The following is a 12,667-nucleotide window of genomic DNA, read 5'->3' on the forward strand; positions in this document are numbered from 1 at the left end:
TAATCCTCACACTGTCTCATATGGGAAAGAAACATCAGAAGGAGCTGATATACAATTATCTTCATTTTCCTATACTGCCATCTGATGCCAAAAACAACTTGAAAAACAATTTACTATTTTTCATCAAAATACAGCATTCTATCTTCTAGAATGCAGGCTCCATGACAGCAAGGACAATGTGAGTTTTGCCCATAGATTTGCACCTAGAAGGTACTTGATAATTATTTGGTACTCAATAAACAATTTTTGTCTGACACATCTACCAGGATCTTATAATAAAGCATAGTTCCAAGGATTATAAAAACACAGAAAGCTCTCCTCATCAACCTGAAGAGAGAATGAAAAGCAATGAAAATGCCTTCCCTGGGCAATATCGCTTGTGGCTCGTTTTGATGAGTGTGACTCTTTATTCTGATTTCTAGATTCTAAGGGTTCCCATGGGCTTCCCTGGTAGCTCGGATGGTAAAATCTGCCTGCAATGCAAGAGACCTGGGTTCCATCCATGGGTTGGGAAGATCCCCTGGAGAAGGGCATGGCAACCCACTCCAGTATTCTTGCCTGGGAAATCTCATGGACAGAGGAGCCTGGCAGACCACAGTCTATGGGGTCACAGAGTCGGACACAACTGAGCAATTAACACTCTCACATACCATCACTGTCAAAGCTCCAAGGATGGCTGGGACTACTAATGATTTGTCAGACATCTTGGGGAAATTGTAATCACAAACAAAGCAGAGCAACAACCGTCAGAGAATACAGACCAGAAAATATGCAGTTATCTGTGAAGGCAATGAGGAGGACTGCGGGAGACGACAAAGGATGAGGTGATCTGGGCTTCGCCAGTGGCTCGGCAGTAAACAAGCCACCTGCAAAGCAGGAGCTGCAGGAGACTCGGGTTCGATCCCTGGGGCAGAAACATACCCTGGAGGAGGGCATGGCAACCCACTCCTATTCTTGTCTGGAGAATTCCATAGACAGAGGAGTCTGGCGGACTATGGTCCGTAAGGTCACAAAGAGTCAGACACGACTGAAGCAACTTGGCAAGCACGCAAGCATGAGTTGCTCTTTAGTTCTGTAATCCATCCATCCCCAAACCTATCACTGCAAACTTAGCAACTGTCAGAACTTCCGTCCTATTTACATGGTTTAAATCTTACACTGTTGACTTCCCTGGTGGTGCAGTGGATAAGAATCTGCCTTGCAATGCATGGGACACAGTTTCAATCCCTGGTCTGGGAAGAGTCCATATGCCACAGGGAAACTAAGCCCAAGCACCACAGCTACTGTGCCTGTGTGTGCCCTAGAGCCTGTGCTCTGCAATGAGAAGCACGGCAATGAGAATCCAGCTCACTGAACAAAGACTAGCCCTTCATCTCCTTCACTAAGCTGCCAACTCACAGAAAGCAAAGGCGATACCCAGAGTGTGGCTCATACTGAACTTTCAGTAATATTAATAGTAGCAAAAGGAGCTAAGATATATTCACTGTTTACTAAGTGCCATGCACTATTTGGAGCATGTGCCTCTGATAGTTCACTTAATATTCACATCAGCTCTGAATGAAGTCACTATTATCTTCATTTCACAGATGGGGCAATGACCTGCCCACAGTGATACAGCTAGAAAAGTGACAGGACTTGGGTATACCCCTATCTGACTCAGGAGCTCACACTCTTAACATCTATAAAAGCACTAGCACTTAGCAATCATAAAATCCATCAGAGGAAAAAAAAATCATGTCTGGATCATCATGTCCCTAGAAATTCACTTACTGTAAACATTACCGCTGCATTTGTAGTCAAAAATGGTCAAGTTTATTTCTTAAGATTTAAGCAAATCTCAGTATTTCTTCATTCATTCATTTAGTCATTCAGCAAATATCCAGTAAGCATCTGTCATTTGCCAGACATTAAACTAGACATTAAACTGGTGATCTGGTAACAAAGAATTCCTGACCTCACAGACTATATACCAAGAAATATCTGTTAAATGAACCAGTAGATAAGAGGAATCTTACACTATTAGGAATAAAATATGCTCTTGAGTTTATAGAAAAATTTAAAAGTAATCAAATATATTTCACTTTATTAGTAAGACATCACACTAAGTTTGCTTTTTTAAATGGAGAAGTTTTAAGTACACGTTCAGCTGTATCAGTGAACAGGATTTTCTTCTACGATAAGAGCTTAACCTGTACCCTAACCTACTCACCTTTTACCTTCCATAGTCTACTCTACCAAAAAGCTTAAAGCAACTTTTAAAGAAATGTTGCTTTTTCTATCAAAAGTCACATGAGATTAAATGTTAAAACAGAGTAACTAAGAGGGAGAAAGACAGGACATTACTTGACAATTGTCATTCAAATATATCTGCTGTGAGTTAATGAACACAGGTAAATCACAATTTTAGTAGAATGCCTTAAAATAGCTATAAAATGATTATCTATGTTCTATCTATAGTATCAAATGGAAAGGAGTCCAATAAAGTAAAATGTAGACTATGAAGATATACTTGTGGCCTTAGATCAGGCCAAACAATTTTATGAGGTTCTGAACAGAAAAATGTCTTAAACGAATGTTTCTCAAACTGCAGATTTCAAAACCTGTTAGGAGCAGGAGTGCAAGCTCAGTCATGTCTGGCTCTTTGAGACTCTATGGACTGTAGCCAACCAGGCTCCTCTGTCAATGGAATTTTTCAGGCAAGGATACTGAGCGAGTTGCCATTTCCTACTTCAGAGGATCTTCCCAACCCAGGGATCGAACTCACATCTCTTGCGTCTCCTGCATTGACACGTGGATTCTTTAGCACTGGTGCCACCTCAAACCCATTAAGAGTATCATCAGATCAACTTCCTAAGTTTAGCCCAACAGTTTTGCATAAATAGTAATTAATAGAAAAGTGAAAACAGAATGTATAGCAAGTAATCAGGATAGATACTGTTCATGAAATTCTCTCAAATTTGTTGTATACAGTCACATATGTGTCATTAAATCATAAGCAAAATCTTATTAAGAATAGGTCACAATGAAAAAGTTCAGAAAGATGTTTTAGCCAGCTCTTAAGAGATAATGGGCTTGTTATGCTATTTTGTTCAGCAACCAAGCATGCATCCAGCACTTGCAAGCCCTTGTAAGTACTGTTTGTGTTTCAGAGGATTTATTCACATACTTTTCTAGTTATAGAATTAAAAGTCTTTTACAGTATTAAAATTTAATAATGCAGAATCAGGAGACTAAGAAAGGCCTTAAGTACCTCACACAGTGCATAGTGAACAAATATTTGCTGAATAAATGGATCTAGCCGACCTCCTTAGCTGAAGGCAAGTCCACACTGAACCCCCTGTAGCTGGATTTTATCAAGTTCTGAATATTTCCTTCCCAGCACATTCCATAGGCAAATGCAGACCTAACTTCAAGTTTCATTACACCTACAGACATTTTGAGGAAAAAACACAGTATGCCAGATATTATTTTCTCTCAGAATATTTTAAGATTTATTATATTGAAATATATTTCTATCAATGTGTGTATTATATTTTTAAAATAAGTATTACAGATAGATTCTGCTCAGACAGTTCAGCAAGATCAGTTGAAAACAGATTTAAACAAATGCTTTTTAAACACAAATGGAAAAATCAGGCTTCTGTTAACACCCCTTAAGTGCTTTCACCCAGGCTGCAGAAGTTTGGCCCCAAGGGAGAGTGGCAGCTGTGACTCACCGCCCGGACACTCACCACGGAAATCAGGCCCCGGGATTGTACTGTGGCCATCATTCCTCCTCCTCCTCCTTATCCACCCTGATATTTTAGAAGTAAAATACTGAATTTCTGTGAAGGGGCTGGCTCTTCACTGCCTTGACACGTCTCTTTAATGTGGCCCATGAAGGCCTCCAGTGGTCAAGCCCAAAATACCCGTCCTGGTCTTCTCTCGTGTCTCACGTGAGCCCCGGGGGAGCCGATGGGAATCTCCAATCCAAATATCCAATGGTAAATCTCCAATCACCTGACCTCTTCAACACTCAATCCCACTCCGTTTCTTCTAAGATATAGGCCTCTTCCTTCACCTGACTCAGACTTAACCTTTTCCTTAATGAAGCACCCAGACAAAAATTTTAAGTCAAATTTAGGTATCTGAGCAATCACTCAAAAGCACCCTTAATTCATCTCTTTTTCTGAATCCTTAATACAACTAATCACTAAAAACTGCCAACTCCGGTCTTCAAAATATTTCTCCTATGTTCCCTACTCCATTCCGACTTTCAGCTTAATGAAAGCTATCAATATTGCTCATTTGGATTAACAGTTTGCTTTCTATTCTCTTACACTAACAGAGCTTGTAGTGGTTTTCAGGAATTCAGTGGGACAGAACAATTTTTTTAAGTACACAAAAAATGTTAAAGAAGAAAATTTCAGAAGATCAAATAAGCCAGAAATTAACACATTGAAAAACACCATGGAGTCTTTAACCATTACTAAAAACGGACTTTCATCGATCTTCCAAGTAATAAGAAAGAAACCTAGTCTCAATCACAAAATCCATGGTTGCCATAATAAATAGACAAAATGAATTTTTCATCTGGAGTGATCGGACTCATGGAGACCAACTCAAATTAACCAAATTAAAAGGCTCTGAAACATGAATCTCAATGCCAATGTATTAATATACAATGATATACATTACTATCACAATGTCTGGAAAACTGTTTTATCAACACAACAGCAAATTTTCTTCCTATAAAAGATTTCAATGGGAAGCCAATTTATAATAATGTTTTTTTGATGAGCATGAAACCTTATCAAGGAACATCTTAAGCAGTGTCCTCAAGAACTCAGGAAACCTCAGGAGCTACAGAGAGAGAGAAGTGTGCATAACTTTGTTCAAATCTACAGTCACAGGAATTTCTACCCAGCCCACCATCAGCACGAGTCTGAATAAATATGGCCAAAGTTTGCTTCTCTTTTTTGCTTTCATTGTAGTTGTCATTTGACTCTATTTAATTATTCCAGGTTAACTTTAAGTATTTGAAGCCAGAAATTAGATTGCTAGAGGGAATTTTTACTTCCTCTTTCAGACCTGGGAATATATATATTTTTTAACCAGTAAAATGTAGATATCAGTTGATCCACTGTGAGTAGATTCCACAACTTAATTTTCAGAGCTTTATGCCCCTGCCAATAATACCACTATCACATCATTTCTTACAGCAATGATTCCTTTTACAAACTCAGGTCATAGTTATGCAAAGGATTAATACCCTTGACCTCAGTTCCTCATTAACAAAAAGGAAAAAAATCAAAGTCCTTAAGTTATAATCTGTGATTCAATTTATATTTTATATCCCCCTAAAAGGGCTGCTGCTACTGCTGCTAAGTCGCTTCAGTCGTGTCCGACTCTGTGCAACCCCATAGACAGAAGCCCACCAGGCTCCCCCATCCCTGGGATTCTCCAGGCAAGAACACTGGAGTGGGTTGCCATTTCCTTCTCCAATGTGTGAAAGTGAAAAGTGAAAGTGAAGTCGCTCAGTCGTGTCTGACTCATAGCGACCCTATGGACTGCAGCCTATCAGGCTCCTCCGTCCATGGGATTTTCCAGGCAAGAGTACCAGAGTGGCTTGCCAGAATGAAACTTTAAAACTTCTAAAAATGTTTTTAATCAACTTCTGAAACACCTTTGTTCTTGGTACAACCTACAAATTATTTTACATTCGATCCTTTCAGTATAGTGTCTGTATTGCAGAGATCTGAACAAGCTGTATAGTCTCAGTACACTAAACACACATATACTGCTACATATTTAAAGGCTAATTATAATATACACCCACACACAACTAGTTTGGATAGACTTGGACCCTCCATCTCACCCGTTAAAAGCCTTTCGTCAATATGTCTAAGATTTGTGTGAGTTCAGGGATTCTTTTAAAAATCTCATTTAATCTGATCATTAGTTTAAGAAATTTCAAGGGCACACAAGTAAAAGGTGGCTAGACTAGGGAAAAAATGTGTATTTTTCCAATTTCAACCGAAGCAGAAAAACAACATGAAGTCCCAGACGGTTCACAAGACAAACCTCTCCATGTCTCCTCCCACTTCTCAATTTTGCAGACAGGTGCTTCAATGTGTAGCATGTTTGAAAAGTAAAGTACTTCCCCGAGTCTGCGCTAGGCGCTAAGGATCTCACTGGAAAATGAGACTCTTTCTCTTAATTTCTCGATGGCGGTGGAGCACTTCACTTGGCCACTGGTGATGCCTCCGGGGTTCTGACAAGGATCTGGCAGTCTAGTTGTTCTTTTGAAGGTTTCAACCAGTTGTCTCTACAACTGGACACAGTTGCTATCTGTGTGTCCAGTCTTAAACAGTACTTTTAATTCCTGGGCCTTTCCAAGGTTCTGTGAGTTCCAGCAACTTGTTTCCTTCACAGTTCTTCTACCTGACAGCTGTGCCTCCACTTCCTTGGGCCTGTTGAAATGTACTGCTTCTAGACTGCCTTTCTTCCAGAGTTTGCTGTTCTCTTCCCCGCTCCACCATCTTTCGATTTCATGTTTCCCTTGTGGGGCCATACAGTTCCACTTGCTTTGGGCAGATAAGTCGACAAGTAGAAATAAACGTTTACATGGCATTGTTCCACTGAAAACCAAACTAGTCATGCTTCTTAATATTTCCCTATCCCATTTCAGGGCCAAACTTGAGGGGTGACCTCCTTCTAAGTCCTCATCGGTTTGTCTTTACATTGGTCCTCAGGACCAAAAGACAAGAACTTCCATAATTTATCCTTCAGGATGAAACGACCTAGGTCTTTAAGCACCATGCTTTAGGAAAACTATTATCAGTCTGTGGAACCCCATTCTTTAACCAACGCAATGGCTTTCATTTGGCAAACGGTTAGGAAGCACCCACATATATCCCCCTGTAACACAAGGTTTCCAAGGATTTCCTGAGACATACCCCAACATAATCATATTCCATAAATTCTTCACGCACTGTAATAGGACCAAGAATGATCTCTGTTTCAACATCGAGGTTTTGATTCGTTATTATTGCTATTAGGATTTTACTACTGCTGTGACCGAACTAGGCTTCCCTAATGGCTCAGTTGGCAAAGAATCCTGCCTGCAATGCAGGAGCCTCAGGTTCAATCCCTGGGTGGGGAAGGTCCCCTGGAGGATAGGGCCACCCACTCCAGTAATTGTTGCCTTGAGAATCCCATGGACAGAGGAGCCTGGTGGTCTACAGTCCATTGGGTTGTAAAGAGTGATCGAGTTAAGTAAAAATCGAAAGAAAAAAGTCTTATTTTTAATTCAACAAGGCCTGCCCAGAATTTTTTTTTAATTGATACTTTTTAAAATATACACCTAACTCATTCCACGTTGGCTTCTGGAAGTTTAACCACCACAGCAACACTGATGTGGACCTTTGTACTTCTCCCTCACTTCCAATCCCTCCAGCTGCGCCCCAAAACCCACATCACGCACACAGGGCCCAGAGTTAGAACTAAAGGTCCCCGGCCCTAACCCAAGCACTCCCGAGGGCGACGCCACAGGCCGGCCGGCGGCTGGGGCAGGAGAGGGCGCCGGGGGCCTCTCCAGGCTCCCCTTCCGTGAAGGGCTAACAGGAATGGCCCCCGAGCTGGAGGGGCCGAGAGGGGGGAGGCCGGCCCCGCAGGCCGCCCAGGGCAGGCGCCAGCGCGAGCGCAGCCCCAGGAGCAGGTGCGGCGCGCGGGCCGCCGCGGTCGGGAGGGCGGGGAGCGGCGGGCCGGGGCCGCGAGGCGAGCCCGGCGCCGCCTTACCTCTCCAGGGCCTGCAGGGTGTAGCTGATGAGCGGCCTCTCCAGGATGGGGCAGAACTGCTTCGGAGTGGGGACGCCCATCCTCTCCCCGCTACCCCCCGCCGGCAGCACGGCCGCCACAGCCGGCGCGCGACAGCCTGCTTCGGCCCCGAAGCGGCTCCAAGAGGAGGCCGAGGCCGTCGCGTCCGCGCCGCGCAAGCCGCGCAGGCGAGGCCCCGGCTCCGCGGGCCCGGAGCCGCCAGGCGGCCCTGACTCCATGGCGGCGGGCGGGCGGCGCGCCCCGCTCGCCCGGGGTCCGCTCGGGGCCTCGGCCGAGGCCGGGCGGGGGCAGAGCGGGCACACAGACGGCGCCCAGCCGAGCCGCGCGGGCCCGCCGCCGCACGTTCCCGGGGGGGGCTCCGGCTGCCGGTCTTCCCTCCCGGCGCGTCCTCGGCCTCAGTGCCCAGCCCCGCGCCCCCGGCAGGGCTGTTTCCCGGCTCCCTCTCGGGCAGGCCCGGCAGCCCCCGCACGTGTCAGCTCTCCCTGAATGCCTACGGGCCGCCTTAAACCTAACAGCTGTGCTCGGGCCGCGGAGGTCAGGGCTCCCTCCCATCCCTCGCCCCTCGGAGAGATTTAAAGAGATTTGGATGGGAGGCTCGGGATGGGCCAGAGAGATGGACATCTCGATTATCTGACTTTCATTCCGCTCGTGAGGCTCCCTGGCTCCGCAGGTAAAGACAGGTGGACGGGCAAATATGAAATATCATTGAGCCAAACTGCCGCGGTTACTAAATTTGTTTGCAAATCGGAAACACCTGGGGAGCTCAAAAAAACGCTGACTGGTATGCCCCACCCTCAGAGACTGGAATTAATTGGCCTGAGCTTTCTAATGATTTTAAAGATCCCAGGTGATTCTAATGAGCCGGCACGATTTTTTTGAAACCACGAGGCCAAAGCAGTAATACTAATAATTGCTGAGTAGTCGGCACACAGTAGCTCACTTAATCTCCAGGAGAATCCATCTATTGCCATTCCACTTATACACAGGCGGAAACAAAGTTCGCTGTTTAAATAACTTGTGTAAGATTGCTCACCTAATGGCCTTTGCCCAGAAGTACAGCCAGACTTGAAGAATTCCAGGGCCGAAGCCTATCATGCCCTTATTTAGTTCTGTCTTTGATAGCAGTGTTTACCTTGAAAATGTACTGAAATATTTGGAGTGTCGAAGCAGTCTGTATTAGGTCTCTGGAATGTAAACTCCTTGAGAGCAGGGTCCTTACTTTTTTGGTTTGGGTACTGTCCTGGCATCTAAGTGAAGCTCAATAAATATTTACTGAATAAGCTACCGATTGAATGAATAATAGTCGAAGTGTATATAATTAAATATTTGCTAATTTATCTGTTTATAACTTATATTAGTTAATATAAGATTCATTAAAAAGGAATCTTTTAAATATTATCAGGTTATAATATTCCAATTCAGTATTTTTAGCCATTTTCCAGTTTAGAATAAAGCATACAAAATTAAGATTTACCTTTTCTACTCTTATCGTCTTTTATTTGATCTTATTATTAAAAGCACTATCAGTTTCACGTCGGTTACTTTTATTATAATTAATATTTAGCTCTGTTCTACTTATATTTTGTCAGATCACTGACTCTTAGCCAAAAAGTAGGCTTCATAATACGCTTGATTTTGTAGCACCACCACTCCTGTGTCTAGCCTACAGTGTGCACTCAATTAATATATGTTGACTAATTGGGTGTATATATGAATAACTGAGTCTATCTACAGAAACAAAAAAGCAAATCAAATAATTGTTTCTATTAATATTGATCTTTAAACCTCACTTTTTAATTTTAATCTAATGGTGGAGCTAAAGCTATTCTTCATTTTCTTAGTCTTAAGCAAAAATAGCATAGTAATAAAATTCTTGTTATATTAATTTCTATATAATCATTAATATAATTAAACATTGAAAATTTAGCCAGAATATTATTTTATTGATTTAGTTCTCTTCTTCGAGCAACTTTGCTCTGATCACTGTGAACTCATAGATCTTACATACTATACCTTAATGATGTTTAATAGACAGACTTGTACTGAAAGAAAAAGGACAGACTGTGTTTGTATATAGCAATATGAGAAGCAAAGTTTTTGTTCTATGTCTTTCTATATAATATAAATAATTAGTTCTTTATTATACATTCTTTGCATAGGGGATGTAGTTTGCATGTTGCTTTATACTCAAGGGGGGCAAGATATGCCACTTCGGCATGTTGACTACTTTAAAGTTACTTAAGAAATATCAGGGGCGAGAAGGACATTCTGACCCTCATTTGTCCTCCTGAAATAAATCCCTCATATGAAAATACCTTGTACCAGCAGAGAGATATCCTTATCACCATAGGTAGGGAGTTCAGGGCAGAGAAGCTTATATAAACACACCTGGTTACTTCATTAATTAGCTCTTCCAAGCTCAAGCCCCTCTACTTTGTCAGTCCCTCACAAATGTATTGCTCCTCAGTCGAAAAGGTATAGAAGCTGCTTTAGTTACTTCTTACTACTTTGGGGTTCCCATACATGCAAAATTAAACTTTCCTGTTGATCCATCTTAGATTAATTTAATTATTAGACCACCCAAACAACCTAGAATTGATGAAGGAAGAAGTTCCACTACAAGTTATAGCAGCCACATTATAAGACTATTTTCCCTGTAGTAGATATTTAATAATGTCCCTCCGTATCTGAGGGTTCTGCATCTGCAGATTCAACCAATTCATCAAACTCCAAGCCTGTGGATACAGAGAAGGGATTGTATCCACCATTTAATATAAGGAACTGGAACAGCTGCAGATTTTGCCATCTGTGGGGTCTGGAACCAGTGCCACATGGATACCGATGGACATACATACCCTGGAAAGTAATATCCTCTGTGATACATTGGTGATCCCCTGGAGAAGGAAACGGTAACCCACTCCAGTATTCTTGCCTGGAGAATCCCATGGACGGAGAAGCCTGGTAGGCTACAGTCCACGGGGTCGCAAAGAGTCGGATACGACTGAGCGACGGAACGGAACGGAACTGTAAGAGATTAGAAAAAATAAAACCCAACTGTATAATAGGACTTCCCAGGTGGCGCTAGTGGTAAAGAACCCACCTGTCAATGCAGGAGACCTGAGAGACACGGATTTGATCCCTGGGTTGGGAAGATCCCCTGGAGGAGAGCATGGCAATCCATTCCAGTATTCTTGCCTAGAGAATCCCATGGACAGAGGAACCTAGCAGGCTACAGTCCATGGGATCACAAAGAGTCAGACACGACCAAGAACTTAGCAGGCACACAGGTATTATAATGTAGAGTAAGCAAAAGGGAGCAGTTCTTGGCGTGGTTTTTTGATCTGGGCTCTGTGGTAATAGCGGCCTCCCAAAGATGTGCATGTCCTAACCCCTGATACCTGTGCATGTCACCTGATTTTATAAAAGGGTGGTACAGCCATGACTCAGCTCAAGTTCTTGCCATGGAAATAATGTTCTGGATTATCCTGGTGGGCTCAGTGTAAACTCAAGGGCCCTTATAAGTGGGAGCTCAGAACTAGAGAAGGAAGTGTGAAGATGAAAGAGCGTGTCAGAGTGATACAGGGCTCGCAGCCAAGGCATTTGGAAATCTTCTGGAAGCTGGGTTAAGTAAGGAACCAGATTTTTCTCCTAGATATTCTGGAGGAACATGCATTCAGAACACTAAGGTGATAAATTTATTTGAAGTCACAAAATTTTTGGTAATCTCTTACAACAATTAGATACTAACACGGCTTCATACTCAGGGAGCTTCACATATATATGTTGACTATCATCTCCAAATGAAGTTATACATCGTTTGAAATACATTGACGTGAGAAAGGAAAACTCTTCATTCTACTTTATGTCCCATAGTTCAGTTCAGTTCAGTTCAGTCGCTCAGTCGTGTCTGACTCTTTGCGACCCCATGAATTACAGCACGCCAGGCCTCCCTGTCCATCACCAACTCCCGGAGTACACTCAAACTCATGTCCATCGAGTCAGTGATGCCATCCAGCCATCTCATTCTCTGTCGTCCCCGTCTTCTCCCGCCCCCAATCCCTCCCAGCATCAGAGTCTTTTCCAATGAGTCAACTCGTCGCATGAGGTGGCCAAAGTATTGGAGTTTCAGTTTTAGCATCAGTCCTTCCAATGAACACCCAGGATTGATCTCCTCTAGAATGGACTAGTTGGATCTCCTTGCAGTCCAAGGGACTCTCAAGAGTCTTCTCCAACACCACAGTTCAAAAGCATCAATTCTTCGGCGATCAGCTTTCTTCACAGTCCAACTCTCACATCCATACATGACCACTGGAAAAACCATAGCCTTGACTAGACGGACCTTGGTTGGCAAAGTAATGTCTCTGCTTTTTAATATGCTATCTAGGTTGGTCATAACTTTCCTTCCAAGGAGTAAGCGTCTTTTAATTTCATGGCTGCACTAGGCCCTAAATGCACTCTGCCTTTTAAAAGTTTTTTATTTATTTTTGGCTACAGTGTGTCCTCAGTGCTGCATGGACTTTTCCCTAGGTGTGGTGAGCGAGGGCTTCTCTCTAGTTGCCGTGCACAGGCCTCTCATTATGGTGGCTTCTCTTACCGTGGCGCACAGGCTCCCTGCACACAGGCTTCAGTAGTTGTAGCGCTTGGACTTCGTTGCTCCACCACGTGTGAAATCTTCCCAGACCAGGGATCGAACCATGTCGCCTGCATTGGTAGGCAGATTCTTTACCATTGAACCACCAGGGAAGTTCCTGACTTTTTAAATAAATCCTGTAATTATCTTGTGAATAACACTTTGCAACCCCATGAACTGTATAGTTCATCCAGGCCAGAATACTGGAATGGGTAGCCT

The 12,667-nt window shown here is 43.1% G+C and overlaps 1 protein-coding gene across 4 annotated transcripts in view; it reads right to left on the reverse strand.

Moving 5' to 3' along the window:
* The window catches only part of CRPPA (CDP-L-ribitol pyrophosphorylase A), a 366,781-nt gene extending 358,614 nt beyond the window's left edge, over positions 1-8,167 (reverse strand). For all 4 annotated transcript variants that reach the window (XM_055420525.2, XM_055420523.2, XM_055420524.2 and 1 more), the window contains exon 1: positions 7,780-8,167. In XM_055420525.2, the coding sequence (XP_055276500.1) occupies positions 7,780-8,036 (257 nt within the window). In that variant the 5' untranslated portion in view covers positions 8,037-8,167. The remainder of the gene's footprint in view (positions 1-7,779) is intronic.
* Positions 8,168-12,667: the final 4,500 nt, after the last annotated feature.

This window comes from Moschus berezovskii, chromosome 3 (genome assembly GCF_049115385.1).
Source record: "Moschus berezovskii isolate FMDL1 chromosome 3, NW_MosBer_1.0, whole genome shotgun sequence".
In the NCBI taxonomy this organism is placed as follows: domain Eukaryota; kingdom Metazoa; phylum Chordata; class Mammalia; order Artiodactyla; family Moschidae; genus Moschus; species Moschus berezovskii.